This window comes from Mustela putorius, unplaced genomic scaffold, assembly GCF_011764305.1.
Source record: "Mustela putorius furo isolate JIRA1106 unplaced genomic scaffold, ASM1176430v1.1 tig00003972_pilon_pilon_pilon, whole genome shotgun sequence".
NCBI lineage: Eukaryota > Metazoa > Chordata > Mammalia > Carnivora > Mustelidae > Mustela > Mustela putorius.
The window spans coordinates 19,625,879-19,646,740 of record NW_025422115.1 but is presented as its reverse complement, the minus strand read 5'-3'; the positions used below and the strand labels follow the sequence as shown (position 1 = coordinate 19,646,740).

General features: G+C 36.8%; 1 protein-coding gene across 1 annotated transcript in view; it reads left to right on the top strand.

Annotated features, from left to right (window-relative positions):
• The window catches only part of ARIH1 (ariadne RBR E3 ubiquitin protein ligase 1), a 118,847-nt gene that overhangs the window by 81,403 nt on the left and 16,582 nt on the right, over nt 1–20,862 (top strand). Inside the window, exons 6-9 of the mRNA XM_045070709.1 lie at nt 12,191–12,257; nt 13,857–13,963; nt 16,565–16,607; nt 17,123–17,194. Coding sequence (XP_044926644.1) covers nt 12,191–12,257; nt 13,857–13,963; nt 16,565–16,607; nt 17,123–17,194 — 289 coding nt within the window. The remainder of the gene's footprint in view (nt 1–12,190; nt 12,258–13,856; nt 13,964–16,564; nt 16,608–17,122; nt 17,195–20,862) is intronic.

Genomic DNA, 20,862 nt, shown 5'->3' with positions numbered 1-20,862 from the left:
TTTTATTTATTTATTTGACAGAGAGAAATCACAAGTAGATGGAGAGGCAGGCAGAGAGAGAGAGAGAGGGAAGCAGGCTCCCTGCCGAGCAGAGAGCCCGATGCGGGACTCGATCCCAGGACTCTGAGATCATGACCTGAGCCGAAGGCAGCGGCTTAACCCACTGAGCCACCCAGGCGCCCCTATAAGAGCATTTTAATAGTGATACCAATCAATCCACTAGGGCTTGGGGATTAGGAAGAGGGATTTTTATTTTTCACGTTACATAGTTGTATACTGTTGGTTTATATCTTCCATTTTCTTCCTTTTAAATAAATAATTTTAGAATTAAGAATTTAGCTAGTTAAATGAAAATTTTTTTAAGTGTTTAGTCTTAATAACTAAAATATGCCTAACAGCTTTTTTCTTAGTATGAAAAAAATAGACTCCTTCACAGTCGTGGTATTATCATTTTTAAATTTTAAATTTGGTAAGTTAAAAAATAGCTTCTTATTTTAATTTTAATTCAGCTCACTTGGAACTTGAATTGAGCCTGAAACCAGATTCTTGAACATACATTCTCCTAAAACCTTGTCAAATTGAAGCTAACCCCCCCCCCCCCCCCCGCCGTATACCTTAGAGTCAGGAGGCAAAGTTATTGTCTTAAGCCCTTAGTTTCTCTACTTCAGGTTAAAATCCATGTATATCCTTGAGTCTTGTGTTACCCAGCTATGCTGTAGTCATTTTTGCTTTTATTCGCTTGACTTCTTGGGTTACTCCCACTTAATTATAGTGTTAACACTTCACTCACTGTCTTTCTCCCAGGGTTTGCTGTCAGCCAGTGTGGTTTCAGTGTCCCTATGTATAGTCTATTATTCTATACCATAACCCTGTGGTAATCCCCCTATCAGCTGCATCAGCATTACCTAGGAACTTGTTAAAAATGCACATTCTGGGCCCAGATCCAGATTATGGAATCAGAAACTCTGGGGATGGTGTCCAGCAATCTGAACAAGCTCTTCTGGTGTCATTCTGATGTATGATTACATTTGAGAACCGTTGTCATAGCCTTTTATTTTCCTGATGTATTCATTTCCAGTAAACTTCTCTTTACCCAGATCCAAACTCCCAAGGCCACCTCCCTAGGCCTATTCCAGATCTACTGCAGGTGACTTTGCCAAATCATCTTTTTCTACATCTTAAAAATACTGCTCCTTGGGGTTCTAGGTTTCTTCTGCTTTAGACACTCTACTTAAAATCATACAGTGGACCCAGATTTGTGTGTCAGGGTCAGCTCTCTCTTCGGAGCTTGGAACCCTTATATCCCTCTGCCTATCAGGCCTCTTCATACATACATTCCTCAGGCTTTGCCTATCCATTTCTCCTCCCACCACCACCAAATTCATTCTTCTGGCTGCTAATATTAAGAAATGGTACCACTAGGTGTTAAAGACTGTCTAAATTAGAAACCTGATGCTATCTCTGATTGATTTTTCTCCTACATTTCCCAGAGTGATCCATACACCACATTCTGTCATTTCTGCATCTAATTCATCCTACATCCATCCATTTCCCTCTGTTCCTACTTCATTAACCTGATCCGGCCTTCATCTTCTCTTAGCTGGCAGTCTGTGACTGGTTCTTTTTTTTTTTTTTTTCTTTTTTAAGAGAGAGAGAAAGGAAAGAGAGCATGAGAGGAGTAAGGGGTGGAGGGAGAAGCAGACTGCCTGCTGAGCAGGGAGCCCGATGTGGGACTCGATCCCTGGACTCCAGGATCATGACCTGAGCCGAAGGCAGACGCTTAACCAACTGAGCCACCCAGGTGCCCCCTGTGACTGGTTCTTAAGTGATTCCCTTAAATTGTTTCATCACCTTTCAGTTCTTCATTTCCATTCTGTATTGCTTACCTGTGCAACTTCATCTAAACTTCTCTCACATTCTCTTTTCTAACAGTGTAAAACTTGGCTTCTTGAAAATACTATAGATTTTATTTGCATTTGGTTTGGTTTGACTCTACTTTTTTCCTAAGGTCTCTTGACTTCACATGCAATACTCTCTTCCTGTTCTCCTGTTCAGTTTTGTTATCCTACTCATCCTCCTTGTCATTCTTCAGATCTTAGTGTAGATTTGCATTTTAGGGGTGCCTGAATGGCTCAGTTGGTTAAGTGACTGCCTTCAGCTTGAGTCATGATCCTGGAGTCCCAGGATTGAGCCCACATAGGGCTCCCAGCTCCATGGGGAGTCTGCTTCTCCCTTTGACCTTTTCCTCTCTCATGCTCTCTCTCACTCTCTCTCAAATAAATAAAATCTTAAAAAAAAAAAAGAAATTTGCATTTTGGTTTGGGCAGAAATCATATGCGCTCCTTAACTCCCCCATATTTCCTTACTATACACTTTTGTAATTGCCTGTATTTGTGTCCATTTTCATTCTTAGACCATAAGCTGTATGACCCCAGGTTTCCTATATATGTTCACTAAATGCCTATTTCCATTCAGGATGTGTGATCTTAAAATGCGTAACATTAGTTATTTTGTAGATTCATTTTTTTATTCCTTAGCATTGAGTATGTAATATGTATGTATCCTTGAATAAGTAACTGGAAATATATTATTCTCTTCTGCTTTTATAAGCATATGTCATCATTGTATAACTTTAGTGATGGATATATGCTATACTATCAAGGATGTTTGGCTGAGTGGGTCTCCCCTACATAGTGGTCTCATATAGTTATACTTCCACAGTTAGGAGGTTAACTGGATACTTTGAGAATTTTTCTTTGTCCTAAGATTTGTCTTTGTTGTTTTCATGAGACTAGTGAAAATCATTTCTCTATATTTATCACTTGAGACCAAATAAATATTCATCTATTTTTATTCATCTTACCACTTGGTTATTTTTTAAATATAGTTGTTTCAGGGTATAGATTTCTTCTATATATAATTTTTCTATTAATAGGGGGTGATAAAGGTAAACTTGTATCTATTAAGTCTTTAAATACCTTCAAATAATACTGTTTAGTCTCACTTTTACTAATCACACGCATCTGGAGTTACAGTGTTCTCATTTCAGCATCTTCTGAGATACTGCTAAAAAAATTACTATTTATTTTCATATATGGCATTTTTAGAAACAAGCGGAGTTGTTGACAGGAACTAATTGTTACTTCTAGCAAAATTACGCCAGATGCTTTTACTTTGAGCTTTAATGATACATAAAATTTTTAAAAAATGAATCTTAGGATCACGGTATAGATGATACATAGCTCTATAGGCTAATTTCCCACCTGTCTGAAATGGGCAGAAATTTTTCTTTTGAAAAATAAATTCTTTTATTTTTATTTATTTAATTTTTAAGTTTTTTCATAAACACTCTTTGATCCATCTATATTACATGGGACTTGAGATACTTCTCTACATTCAGTACAAAGTAGATGTCACATCCATTCTCTGAAATGACTCTTCTCAAACCATTGTTACTACATTTTAGTTTTAAATTCTCTTCTAAAGAGAATGGATGTTATATAAAGATGTTACAGAATGGATGTTACATACACGCAAAAATTGTTTTAAATTAGATAATATAACTTATATTGCTCTTTAATAGTTATTTCCTCTTCCCTCAACTATAAGCAGTATATCTTAACTCCCTACTGTGGAAGGTGAAGAAATTGATGCCTCTTTGTTGCCGTTCATCTTTATCTCTTTCACCTCCTAATTTCTATTAGATATATAATTACTTTATGTTGCCAACTTCATAGTTACTTTTTTTCTATTCTGGAGCAGATTTTTTCATGTTTTGTCAGTAAGTTCATTCACTAAATTGTAAATCAGTAATTTTGTAATATTACAACTACATAAATATTACATCAAGTAGTTGAATGGATCCAGAAAGAAGTAAATGTAGTCTTCTAAATCAGTGCTGCTCCAAGAAGAATATTCCTAACGTATTAATCATATGGTTATTTTTTCCTCTAATGGTATCTTAAAGGTCACAAATACAATATGAAGCTGCCTGGGCCCTTAAGTGAAGCCATAACAGTTTGTACCATTTGAGGCAAGAGACAGACTGAATTTGATATGTATTAATCTCAGTACTGTAAGCATCTCCTCTTTTACAGAGGAAAATCCTCATTCTTAAGTAAAACAGGCTCAGTTTGCTGTATGTTGATTTTTATTTTACTTTTTTATTAAGTTCTAAAATATATTGACTAAAGTATGTAAAGTACATTAAGTTTAAAAGTATGTTTGTTTTACTAACCACCCATATCAAGGTGTAGAACTTTTTCAGTACCAGAATGTTCATCCTTATGCCCCTTACCAGACAGTATCCATCTCACCCTTGTTCCCTATCATGATTTCTGTCACCATCAATTAGTTTTGCCTTTTCTTGAGCCTTGTTTAAGTGGGATCATGTAGCATATATTCTTCTTGTGAGTGTGTGTCTGCTTCGGTTAACATATCTTTGAGATATGTGCATGTATTAAACATATCTGTATGTTTTTAGGTTTGTTTGTTTGTTTTGTTGTTATGACTATTGTATTTCATTCTCCTGATAGTAGACATTTTGAGTTTTTTGGTTTGTTTGCTTGGTTTCGAGTACTATGAAAAAGCTACAAAGAGTATTCTTATATATGTCTTGGTAGACATGCACTGACTTCTTTTGACTATATACTCAGGAGTGAGGATTTAGCTTCAATAGATACTGCCATGTCATTTTCCAAAGTAGTTGTGTGTGACTGCTTTACTCCTTGCTCATATTTATAATCAATAGTCTTTTAAATGTTACCCATTCCGGTGGGTATGTAAGGATATCTCCTATGGTTTTAACTTGCAGTTCCCTGGTGGGTAATGATGTCAAACACCTTTCCATTAGCCTCTTGGATATCTTGTTTTATTCCTTTAAAAAAAAAAAAAAGATTTTATTTATTTATTTGTTTGGCAGGGAGAGAGAGAGAGAGAGCACAAGCAGGGGAGAAGGGTAGAGGGAGAAGCAGACTTCTTGCTGAGCAGGGAGCCTGATTCGGGACTTAATCCCAGGACCTTGGGATCATGACCTGAGCTGAAGGCAGGCGCCTAACTGACTGAGCCACCAAGGTGCCCCTATTTTATTCTACTTCATCTATATTTTTCTAAATTTTCTTCGATAAACCTAATTTCTTTCTTTTTTTTTTTTTTTAAAGATTTTATTTATTTATTTGACAGAGAGAAATCACAAGTAGATGGAGAGGCAGGCAGAGAGAGAGAGGGAAGCAGGCTCCCTGCTGAGCAGAGAGCCCGATGCGGGACTCGATCCCAGGACCCTGAGATCATGACCTGAGCCGAAGGCAGCGGCTTAACCCACTGAGCCACCCAGGCGCCCCAATAAACGTAATTTCTGATAATGAAAATAAAGGTCTTTTAAAAACCTTGTGTAATTGCCCCTCAATAAACGCCCCCAGTTTCCTGTACTCTGAACAGTTTGTATTGTATTGTCAGGACTTCCTCATTATTTGTCCCGGTGTCTGTCCTTTACATACCCTCTCCTTGCCTCTATTCTGTACCCTCCGATATATTGAATCTTTAGAAATCCAAAGAGGGGCGCTTCAGTGGCTCGGTGGATTGAGCCTCTGCCTTAGGCTCAGGTCATGATCCCGGGGCCCTGGGATTGAGCCCTGCATTGGGCTCTCTGTTCAGGAGAGAGCCTGCTTCCTCTTCTCTCTCTGCCTGTCTCTCTGCCTACTTGTGATCTGTCAAATTATAAATAAATAAAATCTTAAAAAAATTTTTTTTTAAATTACACATCCAGGGTGCCTGGGTAGCACAGTCAGTCAGTTAAGCATCTGACTTGGTTTCAGCTCAGGTCATGATCTCAGGGTCATCATCAGGCTCTCCACTCTTAGCATAGAGTCTGCTTAGGACTCTCTCTCCCTTTCCTCTTGCCTGCTGCCCCACATACTGTCTCTCCTATCTCTCAAATAAATGGAAATATATATATAATATATATATAACATATATATATTAAATTAAATTATATAGCCTGCTTTTACCCCCCCAAAAGAGGAAAAGGTCTAGATGATAAAAATGTTAAATCCTGGGACGCCTGGGTAGCTCAGTTGGTTAAGCAGCTGCCTTCGGCTCAGGTCATGATCCCAGCGTCCTGGGATCAAGTCCCACATCGGGCTCCTTGCTCAGCAGGGAGCCTGCTTCTCCCTCAGCCTCTGCCTGCCATTCTGTCTGCCTGTGCTCGCTCTCTCTCCCTCTCTCTCTGATAAATAAATCTTAAAAAAAAAAAATGTTAAATCCTAAGTTGAAGCATAATATTGATTTACTCAGGGTGCTGTATCAGCATAAAGTGTGGTTTACTGCTTGCATATTAAATGAAATTCTTGTATTTAAAGTCACCTGGTTTTAGTTCATAACTCTCCAGTTACCCTGTTTGTAAAAAACAGGATTTCCCAAAACTCAAGGGTACTTAAATGCATCTGGCACTGTGCTTATAATGTATAATAGGCGATCAGTAGAAGTCATTATCTTTACCTTCATAAAGAGTTGCCTTCTAGCATGAGAGTTGGTGTAATAACTAGATGTAAGTGACGGCAACAGGTCTTTGTTGAGAGATGTAGTTCATCAATACACAGGATGACACTTGTTTTCTTGAAAGTATTTATTCTCAAGGGTAAGAGATTGCTTTCTAATTCTTGGCTCTCACAAGATAAACTATGACCTAATAACTGAGACCACATAACCTTGGTCTAGTAACTATGGCTAACCTGTGTTCTCACCAAGTAGTCTGGATCAGTTATAAGAAATCATTGGCATAATGAGTACTAGAAATAAAAAGTGGGAAATCAGAGCATCTGACTTTGGGTCTTTTTTTTTTTTTTTTAAGATTTTATTTGTTTATTGTTTGACAGACAGAGATCACAAGTAGGCAGAGAGGCAGGCAGAGAGAGAGAGGAAAGCAGGCTCCCTGCTGAGCAGAAAGCCCGATTCCTGACTCGATCCCAGGACCCTGAGATCACGACCTGAGCTGAAGGCAGCGACTTAACCCACTGAGCCACCCAGGCACTCCTTATTTATTTATTTATTTATTTATTTATTTATTTGTAAGCTTCGCATAACATAATATTTACCATTTTAACTATTTAAAACTATATAGTTTAGTGGGGTTTTTTTTTCCTTCTAAGATTTTAATTTATTTGACAGACAGAGATCACAAGTAGGCAGAGAGGCAGGCAGAAAGAGGGGGGGGAAGCAGGCTCCTTGCTGAGCCGAGAGCCCAATGTGGGGCTCGATCCCAGGACCCTGAGTTCATGACCTGAGCCAAAGGCAGAGGCTTTAACCCACTGAGCCACCCAGGCGCCCCCAGTTTAGTGGTTTTTCATCATGTTGTACAACCATCACCACTATCTAATTCCAGAACATTGTCATCACCCCAAAAGAATTCCAAAATTTATTAAATAGTCACTTCCCGTTCCCTTCTTCATAGACCCTGACAATCTTGTTTCCTTTTTCTGTCTGTACAGATTTTCTTATTCTGAGCATTTCGTTTAAATGTCGTATAGCATGTGATCTTTTGTGTCTGGCTTCTTGCACTTAAAGTAATGTTCTCAGGGTTCATCCATGTTGTAGCATGTGTCAGTACTTGATTCCTTTCTAGGGATAAATAATATTCCATATTTTGTTTCTTCATCAGTTCTTGGACATTTAAGGTTGTTTCCACTTTTTGTGGAAACAGTTGTGTTTTTATTTGAACATTTATGTGCCAGGTTTTTTTTTTAATTTTTTATTTTTTATAAACATATATTTTTATCCCCAGGGGTACAGGTCTGTGAATCACCAGGTTTACACACTTCACAGCACTCACCAAAGCACATACCCTCCCCAATGTCCATAATCCCACCCCCTTCTCCAATCCCCCCTCCCCCCAGCAACCCTCAGTTTGTTTTGTGAGATTAAGAGTCACTTATGGTTTGTCTCCCTCCCAATTCCATCTTGTTTCATTGATTCTTCCTCTACCCACTTAAGCCCCCATGTTGCATCACCACTTCCTCATATCAGGGAGATCATATGATAGTTGTCTTTCTCTGCTTGACTTATTTCGCTAAGCATGATACTATGTGCCAGTTTTTAATGTCTTGGATATACGTCCCTAGGAGTAGAATTGTTGGGTCACATGGTAATTCTGTGTTTAACCTTTTTTTTTTTTTTTTAAAGATTTGTTTATTTTAGAGAGTGCACTCCAGTGAGTACACAGGGGTACGCAGTAGTGCAGAGGGCAAGAAAAAGCCTTCAGCCGACTTCTTGCAGAGTATAGAGCTTGATACCACAACCGTTGGATCATGACCCAAGCCAAAATCGAGTCAAATGTACCAACCGACTGAGCCACCGAGGCACCTCTGTGTTTAACCTTTTAAGGAATCACCAACTACACTAATTATTTTTAGGCTCCAGTTCCGACATTCCTGAAATGTGGAGGTTTATTCATTTAAAAAATATTTACTGAGCACTTTCTACAGGCCAAGCAGTGTGTTAAGATAGAAGGGATCCTTTCGGGAGCTTACTGTTTGGTTGGGGATAGGGGAACATGAAGGCAGATATTAAACAAATGATTACACAGATAATTTAAAGAATTTTTTTAATTTAGGGGTGCCTGGGTAGCTCAGTCCATTGGGCAGCTGAGATCAAGCCCTACATTGGGCTCCCTGCTCAGTCAGGGACTCTGCTTTTCTCTCTCTTATGCCCCGCCCCCACCTTGTTCTCTCGCTCTCAAATGAATAAATAATAAACCTTAAAAATTTTTTTTTGTTTAAATTCAACTTAGGTAACTTCTTATATTAGATTTTAAAACCATATTGTTAATACTATACTGTATTATTAGTTTCAGGGGTAGAATTTAGTGATTCATCAGTTGCATAGAGCACCTAGTGCTCATCACATCAGAAGCCCTCCTTAATGCCCATCACCCAGTTACCCCACCTCCCGTGCAACAACTCTGTTTGTTTCCTATAGTTAAGAGTCTCTTACGGTTTGCCGTCCTCTCTGATTTCATCCTATTTTATTTTTCCTTTCCTTCCTCTATATTCACGTGTTCTGTTTCTTAAATTCCACATATAAGTGAAATCATATGGTATTTGTCTTTCTTTGATTAATTTCACTTAACATAATACCCTGTAGTTACATACATGTCATTGCAAATGGCAAGATTTCTTTTCCTTTTTTGATGGCTGAGTAATATTCCATTGTATTCCATACACACACACACACACACACACACACACACACACGTCTTGTTTATCTGTTAGTGGACATCGGGGCTGTTTCCATAGTTTGGCTGTTGTGAACATTGCTACTATAAATATTGAGGTGCAGGTGCCTCTTTGGATCACAGCTGTCTGTGTCCTTTGGGTGAATACCTAGTAGTGCACTTGGGTGAATACCTAGTAGTGCAATTGCTAGATGGTAGGGTAGTTCTATTTTTAACTTTAAAAAAAAAAAAGATTTTATGTATTTATTTGACAGAGAGCACAAGCAGCAGTGGGAGTTGGAGAGGGAGAAGCAGACCACCACTGAACAAGGCACCTGATGAGAGGCTTTTTTTTTTTGTTTTTAAGGATTTATTCACTTATTTGACAGAGAGAGGGAGGGAGAAAGTACAAGCAGGGGCAGTAGCAGGGAGGGAAGGAGAAGCAGGCTCCCGTCTGAGCAGGGAGCCTCATGTTGGCTTTATCCCAGAATCCTGGGATCATGACCTGGGCTGAAGGCAGACACTTAACCGACTGAGCCACTCAGGTGCCCCTATTTTTAACTTTTTGAGGAAGTTCCATACTGTTTTCCAGAGTGGCTGTACCAGTCTGCATTCCCACCGACAGTGTAAGAGGGTTCTCCCTTCCCGCATCCTCACTAACATCTGTTGTTTCCTGACTGGTTAATTTTGGCCATTCTTACTGGCGTTAGCAAGTATCTCATTGTGGTTTTGATTTGTATTTCCCTGGTGCTGAGTGACGTTGAGCATTTTTTCGTGTGTCTGTTAGCCATTTGTATGTCTTTAGAGAAATGTCTGTTCGTGTCTTCTGTCCATTTCTTGACTGGATTTTGGGGGGTTTTTTGGATTGTTGAGTTTGGTAAATTCTTCATAGTTTTAGATACCAACCCTTTATCTGATAAGTCATTTGCAAATATTTTCTCACATTCTGTTGGTTGCCTTTTAGTTTTATCGACTATTTACTTTGTTGTACAAATGCTTTTTATCCTGTTGAAGTGCCAATAATTCATTTTTGCTTTTGTTTCCCTTGCCTTTGGAGACTTATCTAGCAAGAAGGTGCTGTGGCCAAAGTCAAAGAGGTTCTGCTTTTGTTCTCTAGGATTTTGAGAGGTGGTCTCACATTTAGGTCTTTCATCCATTTTGAGTTTATTTTTGTGTATAGTGTAAGAAAGTGGTCCAGCTTCATTCTTCTACCTGTGCCTGTCCAGTTGTCCTAACACCATTTCCTGAAGAGACTTTTTTCTGTTGGATATTCTTTGTTGCTTTGTTAAAGATTAGTTGACCATAGAGTTGAGGGTCCATTTCTGGATTCTCTATTCTTTTCCACTGATCTGTGTCACTGTTTTTGTGCCACTACTATACTGTCTTGATCACTACAGCTTTGTAATATAGCCTGAAGCCTGAAATTGTGATGTCTCCAGCTTTGGTTTTCTTTTTCAACATTTCTTTGGCTATTTGGGGTCTTTTCTGGTTCTGTACAGACTTTAGGCTTGTTCCAGATCTACACAGATAAAATTATGACAGATTTTATGACAGGAAGATGTATAAGATGCCATGAGAATTGAGCAGGACTGATGTGAGTTATTGTCAGAAAAGGCTTCCTTTAGTTAGTAACTATGTATTAACTGAGTTAAAAAATAATATAGCATATTAGCAGCATCTAATATTTATTGAGTGTTTACTCTTTGCCAGGCACTGTTCTAGTTCACAACTCTTATTTCTGCTATCCATTTTACAAATGACTAAACTGAAAAATGGAGAGGTCAAAGAACTTATCTTCAGTTCATAGCTAGTAAGTGTGAATCCAGTATTCAGTGGGCTGTCCCATCTGAGCCCACCATGATCTACTTCTCTTTCCTTTTCAAGAGAGGTAGCCCTATGCAAAAGCCTCTGAGGGAGGCTGATTACCCCATCATTCTGAAAAGAATACAAATGTGACAGGAGTACACCGAAAGTAGCACAGGACAGGATGGGATCTTGTGGAAGGCAAGCAGTGCCATAAGAAGCTCAAGAATTCAATGGGGCCAAATAATACAAAAATTTCTTATCACATTAGAGAGTTTTTACTGGTTTTGTCAGTGGTTAACTTTTTCTGCTGTAACAGCATTCTCTTTAAAGATTCATAGGAGTATTTACCATTAAAACTAGTAAAACTTAAGCTTCAGGATGCTTTACTTTTATGGGTTCCTATGAGTTCTAGAAATTGTAATGAATATATAGAGTGTTCTAGGTGGACAGGGGAATCCAAGTTGCAGTCAGTAGACATTTCTAGTAAATTACCAAAGGATCTCAGAAAAAGGCCCTCAATTTTATATATAGCAAAACCTGGATCCATTTCTTTTTTTTTTTTTTTAATTAAAGATTTTATTTATTTATTTGACAGAGAGAGATTACAAGTAGACGGAGAGGCAGGCAGAGAGAGAGAGAGAGAGAGAGGCAAGCAGGCTCCCTGCTGAGCAGAGAGCCCGATGCGGGACTCGGGATCCCAGGACGCTGAGATCATGACCTGAGCCGAAGGCAGTGGCTTAACCCACTGAGCCACCCAGGCGCCCCCATTTCTTGATATTCCTGTCAGCATCTCTTATTTCATACACTGATTTTTGGGAGAGCGTCTTAGGGAAGTTGGCTGCACATTGCTCTCTTAGGGCAGAGTAAGAAGACACTTTTGAAAGGGGCCTAAACGCCATAATAGTAAGTCATTAGACTATAATAACAGACTGGGTAAAAATGGAATATTTTATGTATAAAAAACTTGGGGATGGAGATTTTGCCAAAATAAAACTATAGAAACTTTGTATTTGTTATCTTGATTTCTATAGTTATATTTGTTGATAGTCCGTATGCATTTTAGCATTTTCAATTTAGGGCAGCTTTTAGAGCCACTACATTGAAATTTTATTTTATAAATGTGGAAAGATACTCTTGGCTGAGAACTTCCTAATAAACTACTTTTGTTCTTGTTCTCAGGCGCCTGATCACAGATTCGAAAGTTAAATTAAAGTATCAGCATTTAATAACAAATAGCTTTGTAGAGGTAAGTGATTTCTCATAAGTTTTCCTTTTTTAAATAAGAGGAATTGTTTATTCATAGATATAATTGGTTTTTCTTACATGAAACCCTCTCGATAGTAAGATGTAAAGGACTTGGATTATGACCATAAACTTGGATTATGGACTTTATTAGTGAGGCATACTAAACACCGTTATTCTCAAAGGAATGTGACAAACCAGTGAGTAGGTGTCTCTTCAAAGATCTAAAACTTTGGTGATAAAATTATTTTTACAGTATTCTTCCTTTATTGCTAGCAAAAAGTTGTAGCTGATTATTAATGACGTAATGTTTAATCATGCTTGGCAATTCAACCTTGCTATATCTCTGCTTGTTTTAGCTTCCATTACCAGTAAACTTTGTTAATAAAGAGAGCTATGGTTATTTCCTTTTTTAAAGATTTTATTTATTTATTTATTTATTTATTTATTTATTTATTTATTTGAGAGAGTGATAGCACAAGCCAGGGAAGAGGTTAAAACAGGCTCCTCCCACCCCCCAAGCTGGGTGCCTGATGCAGGGCTTGATCCCAGTACCCTGGGATCATGACCTGAGCCGAAGGCGAATGCTTAACTGACTAAGCCACCCAGGTGCCCCTATAGTTACTTGTTTTTAGAAAATGTCTTTTTTTTTTTTTTTAATCAGATACAGAGGTCAACAGAGGTCATGAAATTCTGACCTGCCTGTTTTTGTAAATATTTATTGGAACGTGCCCATTTGTTGTATGATTTATTTTGTGCTACAGTGGCAGAGTTGAGTAATTGCTACAGAGGCCATTGTGCCTGTCAAAAACAAAAATCTTTACTATCTGGCTCTTTATGGAAGATGTTTGTCAGCCTCTATATAAGATCATCAATGTAAATTGGTATTTTAATTCTACAAAGCCAGTTTTTACTTCTATTAAGAGATTAAACTGAAGGTCAGATCTTCTAGAAAATGTGTATTTTAGGAATCATGTATTCTTAAAATGGTCACTAAACTTGAATTCTGGTGCAGAGTGTTACTTGAGCCATGTTTTGTTTCATAATAAAAAATATTTCAAAGTTTTATTTATTCATTCGTTTGTTCATTCATTCATTTGTTCATTTTTAAGAACTAAAATGTGATTCTTTCCATGGTTTAGGAACTGACTTTTGTTCTTATACACATTTTTGTGGTCAAAGAGAGAAATTACCTGTATATTCTATAGGATCTAAACACTTTGCCTAAGTAGGAGTGTATATTGTTTTTTACATCTTTGAAAATTGCCCTGAGGTAGAACCATGTAAAAATCAGTGCTTAATGATCACCAATGGGTAATTATTTTAAAGTATGTCAGTAGGATTTTGAAAGTAGAACCAAGAGACAGTTCACATGTTTATAAAACCAGGGATCAAGGGATCTGTAATCTTAGAAAAATAAAGCATTGGAAAGCAATACTTTAGAATTAGAGTACTAAATATTGGGGGCAAGTTTTATACGCTTGTGTCGTCTCTGTCTTTGGCCTTGCACTGGGAAATGTAAGTTAATTGCCTGTTGTACTAGGAAATCTCACCTCATGATTTTAATTTGCTGTCATTTTTTATTTTCTAACTTGGGTTTCAGTGCAATCGACTGTTAAAGTGGTGTCCTGCCCCAGATTGTCACCACGTTGTTAAAGTCCAATATCCTGATGCTAAACCTGTTCGCTGCAAATGTGGGCGCCAGTTTTGGTAAGCAAGTGATTTCCCAAATTGAAACAGCACACATAGCTTTTCTATTTATTCTTAGTAGTAAAATAGTAGAAAAAGAAATTTTTTTTTTTACCTCTAGTAGGAAGGTGGGTGATGTTGATTTAAAATAGTGTGTATTTCTTTTAAATAAGAATTAGATTAAAAGGTCACATCTTAAATAATTTTTTCTCTATCCTTGTTGCTATTTTTTCTTATGGGGAAAAAATGTAGCTATAATCACATTTTCTTGTGTGTGCCACTGGAACTAATATGGGAGCAAACTTAGAAATCTGGGATAAGAACTTAGTTCTCATTTCTGATGGACTGCTTATTTTGTCAGAGTATATTTGGTTCTTTTATGGTTCTTGCTCTGTTTTCAGTTTATCTCTTAGGAAATAAAATACACAGGATTATTTTTCCTTTGCTTTGACAAGTTTAATATTACTCCTAGAAAGAAAATTTGCAGATAAATTTGGAAAGATAAAACATGGTTTATTAAGATATGCCTTTTTTCTTTTCTTTTTTTTTTTTAAAGATACACTTTTTAACCAACACTTTCCCTGTAGCACCTCTGGCCACTGCTTTCCTGCTTACCTCAGTTCTTGGAGTTTTATAACATACTCTAGTGTTTGAATTCTAAATTTGACTTAATAGAGAATTTTCAATACTGCATATTCTTATTAGAGAGTTAAGATGATTTTCCATTTTCCTTGTGGATCTTTTAGGAATAAGAAAACATTCAAAACAAGTAGCTCCAAGTGCTAGCAAATAGACCTTATATTGGTATTCTGTACCATGTTCTTTTTTTCTCCACAAACAACTGTAGAATTAGACTTAAACATCATTAATACTAAATATTTCCGAAAGGAGCAGATAAACTCACAAAGATTAAATATGTATGAAGTACATGCTGTTTTGGTAAAGATTAAATATGCATTACTGTTTTAGAGTTTACCCTATAGACAGGAGGTGCAGTCTGATTATACACCTACCTTAAAACATAGTTTTAGTTGATACCAAAATATAGAGAATAATAGCAGTGAATACTTATAGCTCTTAACCCAGCTTATACAGTATTTTGTTTTTGTTAAGAAATAAAGTATGACAGATTCATTTGAAGCTTCTGTTGTTCTCTTCATCCAACTCCCCATCTTCTTTTTCCAGAAGTAACCATTATCTTTGACTTGATTTAAATTGATAGCACTTCGTTCTTCTCCTCGTTTGCAAAGAGGATTCTTGGCATTCCTGAATTACTTGACTAGCTGATCAACCTTTGTATTTATTCTTTTTTTTTTTTTTTGGCATTTATTTTAATTCATGCTTGCTTTTCTTAACAATAAATTATTTTATTATTTTATTTTTTTTTAATTTTTTATAAACATACATTTTTATCCCCAGGGGTACAGGTCTGTGAATCGCCAGGTTTACACACTTCACAGCACTCACCATAGCACATACCCTCCCCAGTGTCCATAACCCCACTCCCCTTATCCCAACCCCCCTCCCCTCAGCAACCCTCAGTTTGTTTTGAGATTAAGAGTCACTTACGGTTTGTTTCCCTCCCTTGTTTCATTTATTCTTCTACCCCCTTAAGCCCCCATGTTGCATCTCCACTTCCTCATATCAAGGAGAGCATATGATAGTTGTCTTTCTCTGCTTGACCTATTTCGCTAAGCATTGTACCCTCTAGTTCCATCCATGTCATCGCAAATGGCAAGGTTTCATTTCTTTTGATGGCTGCATAGTATTCCATTGTGTATTTACCCTAAAGATACAAACGTAGTGATCCGAAGGGGCACGTGCACCCGAATGTTTATAGCAGCAATGTATACAATAGCCAAACTATGGAAAGAACCTAGATGTCCATCAACAGATGAATGGATAAAGAAGATGTATATATAATTCATGCTTTCTTAAATGTATATACCATGTGTCTCGAATATAGCAAGGAATTAACAATTAGTATATTCTTAGAAAATATTTAGTCACACTCTTTTGTTTTATGCCTTGGTTGGTACAGTTTATCTCTACAGGGTTGAAGTTCATTTGTTTGGATCATGCAAAGATGTGACCTGTTTGCCTCCCAATTATTGCTCACTGCATTTGCATTAAATTATGTAATTACTCTACAAAGTCAGACTTTGTTATTCTTTATTTGGGGTGTTAAGAGATTTAATATATGCTAATAAAGCACTAGTCAAAATTTAAGTTCAAATTAGTGAAAATTGGTTTGAATTAACTAATGTTTACGGCACAGAACTATACATATATAGAACGATCAGAAAAATACAGATGGGATTACACTGAATTTCTTGTCTTAAAAGATTGGTGGTTATTTAGAGTCCTTTTCTTATATAATTGTCATCAGAGTGTGTCTTCATGCCTATAATCATTTCTTCGTTTCACAAACACACCACAATACATGCTCTTCTAACACTAAATTCTTAATAATCTATAGAATAATACAAACTTGACTCATGTCCTTGTATTTGCCAGTCACTAAAAACTGATGAAACCACTGAGAAACTATAAAACGTGAAATTGTTTACTTACCTACAGTAGGTAGAACTTAATTCTTTTAACTCTTGTGTTACTTAACAGCTTTAACTGTGGAGAAAATTGGCACGATCCTGTTAAATGTAAGGTGAGTTTGTCTGGCATTTTCATTTTTAAATAATTTAATAGAACACTTCTGAGACTTGATGACTGAAAACTAGGGCCCATAATTTTGGATTGGATTGATTTTGTAGATAGAAGATTGTGTTTTTCCTTTCTATTTTAGATGATCATCACAAGTACTCATGAAGTATTCCTTAGGAATAAGTCCACTCCTGATGATTTTCAGGATAACAGTGGTTAAGGCACCTCCCTGGGAAGGCCTCGTAATTAGCTAAGAAGAATGACACATCTTGGAGCTGGGCTTCTCATCAGGCTCTAGGTTCCCCACTTGGCTTCAGCCACAGAAAGTCTTCTTTGGTTGATATAATGTACTGGGTATGAGAACTAGAGGATTGCCTTGATATAAAAGGAAGTAAATCCAGTGATAATCTTGTCCTTTGCCTTTTACATTTATGCTTGACTACATTTTAATGTTGAAGTAATTTGCTATCCTTTTTTTAAGTCTTTTGTTGTACCCTAACAGTTGTTATTTCCAAACAGTGGCTAAAGAAGTGGATTAAAAAGTGTGATGATGATAGTGAAACTTCTAATTGGATTGCAGCCAACACAAAGGTTGGTATTTTTCTTCAGTAAACTCTTGGTAGTGAAACGGTTACAAGATTAGGTGCATTAGCAAAATAAGTAGGTTTACCTAGTTAAGGACTTTGTTTTACCTTCCCTTCAGTTAAGATTTGGGGGTTTTGCGGTTGTTTTGAGGGCTTAGAGTTTTGGTTGGGTTTGTTTTCTGTTTTGTTTTTTCCCCAGAATACTGATTTTTAAGTGTTCAAGTTTATTTTATTGAGCACTACTGCAGTATGTACAGTACTGTTCTTTAGAAGTTTTTGTTAGGAAAACGTTGGTTTCCTATAGAAGAAAAAGCTGACAATTTTACTACCCAGGGGTTTGATAATGCTTTTTCATATTGTTTTACCTGCCTTTTAGTATACAGGTACAGAGTTTACTCCACCTAGCTTGGTTTTATTAGGCAAATTTACATTTCTGCCTTTAAAAAATCTTCAGGATTTGGGGCGCCTGGCTGGCTTAGTGGGAGAGCACGTGACTCTTGATCTCAGGGTTGTGAGTTTGAGCCCCACATTAGTGTAACTGTTTCCTTCTTTCTTTTTTCTTAACTTGTCTTCACTTTGCTTTCCTTTTCCTATTTTCTTTTCCTTCCTTTTCTTTCATCTCTATATCCAGGGTATGGAGCCTGAACTCACAACCCTGAGATCAAGAGCTATACACTCTACCCACTGAGCCAGCTAGGGGCCCCTCCTTAAGGAGTCAGTCTTTAGAGCAATATCGAGAGCAACTGAGTAACTTTATTATGTGACTGCAGTGGGGTTAACATGTTTGACTTCTTTAACGTATTAAATTTCTAAAATACGATATAAGAGACTTGATTCCTAAGAATTAGGAGTTTTGGAGATAACATAGATATCCCTTGTTCTTTTATTTTTATTTTTGAAGTACGTTATTGCTCGTGATACTAGTTTTAAGATTCAGTTGGGAACATTTATTTAACCCTAGACAGATGTTTTGTTCTGCAAATGGATGTAGTCTTGAGTGCCCTTCTTTTCTGTTACCAAGTAATAAGCATGTGTTTGAATCCCAACTGTGTACCCAGCAATTTCGTAGTAGAAAATTGTTTAATTAACCAATTTTTATTTAATTCAACCTTATATACTGTCTATATTGGAAGTGACTAAGGTGGTGAATGGTAGTTTTATTCATGAACTATTCATTTTTGGTATTCACATGTGAAGATGGTGTTATATAGTGAGTTGTCTGACTAGCATTAGAGCTTTCCATCACCCAGTCACAGGACAGTGATAATAAGGAGTGTTTAAACGGTGGAGGCCAAAACACACAATTTTATACCATTAGTACCCTGTTTTACCCCAAAAGATTAAAACCTGAATATATTTGTATCTCCCAGAAAGCCTTGGTAATGAAATAGTCTTGTCACATAAAACAAATGTCTTTGAGGAATGTATGGTTGAAATTAGTTTTTTTGTGCTCTCTAAAATTATGGTGAAGGTAACTCATATCATTTTAAAACTTTTCTGTGTTGTTAGGAAGTGCTAGCTTTTGTTGTTGAAAAAATTTCCTAGTCAGGCACACTTTCTTGAAATTTGATTTCCCATCAGACATGTTCATTGAAGTCCTAGAATCTTCTAATATGCTCTGTAAAACTAGTATTTAGAATAGGGCAGTGGTGTTTTCACTAGGTAGCTTGATGAAACTAGAGCCCTCTTTCTGCATCTAGAGAAATCCTCCCAACACACTAAACCATCAAGATATTTAAAACTGGGAGTACAGGGTGCCCGGGTGGCTTAGTTCATTAAGCATCAGAATAATCGGACTCTCATTTCGGCTCAGGCCATGACCCTCAGGGCCCTGGGTCAGAGCCCTGCCTTGCCTTGGGCTCCAAGCTAAGTGGGCAGTCTGCTGCTTCTCCCCTGCCCCCAACTACTCCTGCATACACTCTCTAAAATAAATAAATAAATCTTTAAGCAAATAAAATAGGGAGTACAGGCTTGCATATGTTTAGAAAGTAGATTTGTTTAAAAAGTAGATTGATTATTAAGTAAGAATGGCAATTAAGTAACAAGGTCATCTGCTTGGTAGTTTTGAGAAAAACTGAAGAGTGTTTCTCTTGAGAGGTTTCAGAAGCTTTTATTATTGTTATTTGCCCCTTAAACAGATTTGCAGATTATCAGTAGTATCCTAACATAATGAGAGCTTAATACTATGTGGTTAATTATAACCCAGAAATACAGAATGACACAGATTATTTTGGACCTGGAACTTGCTTCTTTGGAAAAATGTAAAATATGTTAATTGATTTCAAAGATTTGATTAGAAATGTCCAACTTTACGTATTTTAAATGACTATAGTTGGGGTGCCTGGGTGGCTCAGTGAGTTAAGCCTCTGTCTTCAGCTCAGGTCATGATCTCAGGGTCCTAGGATCGAGCCCCACATTGGGCTCTCTGCTCAGCAGTGAACCTGCTTCCCCCTCCTCTCTCTGCTAGCCTCTCTGCCTACTTCTGATCTCTGTCAAATAAATAAAATCTTAAAAAAAATAAAATAAAATGACTATAGTTTATGGGCCAGGGTAGTCTGTCTCACAAAGGCAGAATTGTATAAGTAATATAATGGGTGGTACTCCCTCCTTGTGGGAGTTACAGGCATCAGACAAATGCAGCAAAAATATTAGCTTTACATGTTATTTATAGTTTTATTAAAACAAATAAGTTTGATTTTTTAGATTTTTCCAAAAGAAAAAGACAATAGACCTACTGTAGGGTAATAGCTTTGACTCATTAGTAACCAAGAATACGACATAGACTTGGAAAAAGCCATGATATGATCTCTTTGGCACAGTTGTAAATGGACCATAGTGAGAAAGATTTAAAACAAGGGTATTTGAGGTTGCCTGGCTGGCCCAGTTCATAGAGCATGTGACTCTTGATCGCGGAGTTGTGAGTTCAAGCCCTATGGTGAGAGTAGAATTTACTTAAAAATTAGAATAATCAACAACAAAATAAATAAAACAAGCATATTTGACAGAAGAAAGTTGGGAGATTCAGTAACCACAAAAAGAATTTACCAGTCTTACAGTCCTACTTACCTGATTCTTAAGGCCAAGTTGCTTGGGCTTGAATCCTGACTCTACCATTTGCTATACCTGTGTTATCTCAGACTGGTGTTATTATTATTTGTCTCTCCTCTGGTTTATTCATCTGACAAATGAAAATAGGATCACTATAAGGATTATGAGTTAAGGTTATATAAAACACCGAGAATAGTGTGTGGTATACAGGAAGTGCTCAATAATTATTTCTAGATGACACTGGATAATTAATAATATTTACATGAATAACATATTTTATCTCCTGTGAAACTATCATTACTGCATGTATGGTTAAAAGTACTTTTATGTTTTAGTCCCCAACCCTGCTAAAACAAATCTTTTAATTATTGTAGATCTTAATGGCCAGTAATAATGATAATAGCTCATTTCTAATAGTACTAACTGTATTCCACACTGCTTTACGTGTATTAATAACAATAAATATGGCATTTAAAAATAAAAATAAATGTTATTTTAAAAATTAATAACAAATGTATTAAAATTATTTAAGTTAAAATTTAAAAACAAAACAATAAATGCTGTAAAACCAAATTTAGAACTAGCTTCTCTTCTGTGGTAGTAATACAATCTAGTGTAGCATTGACA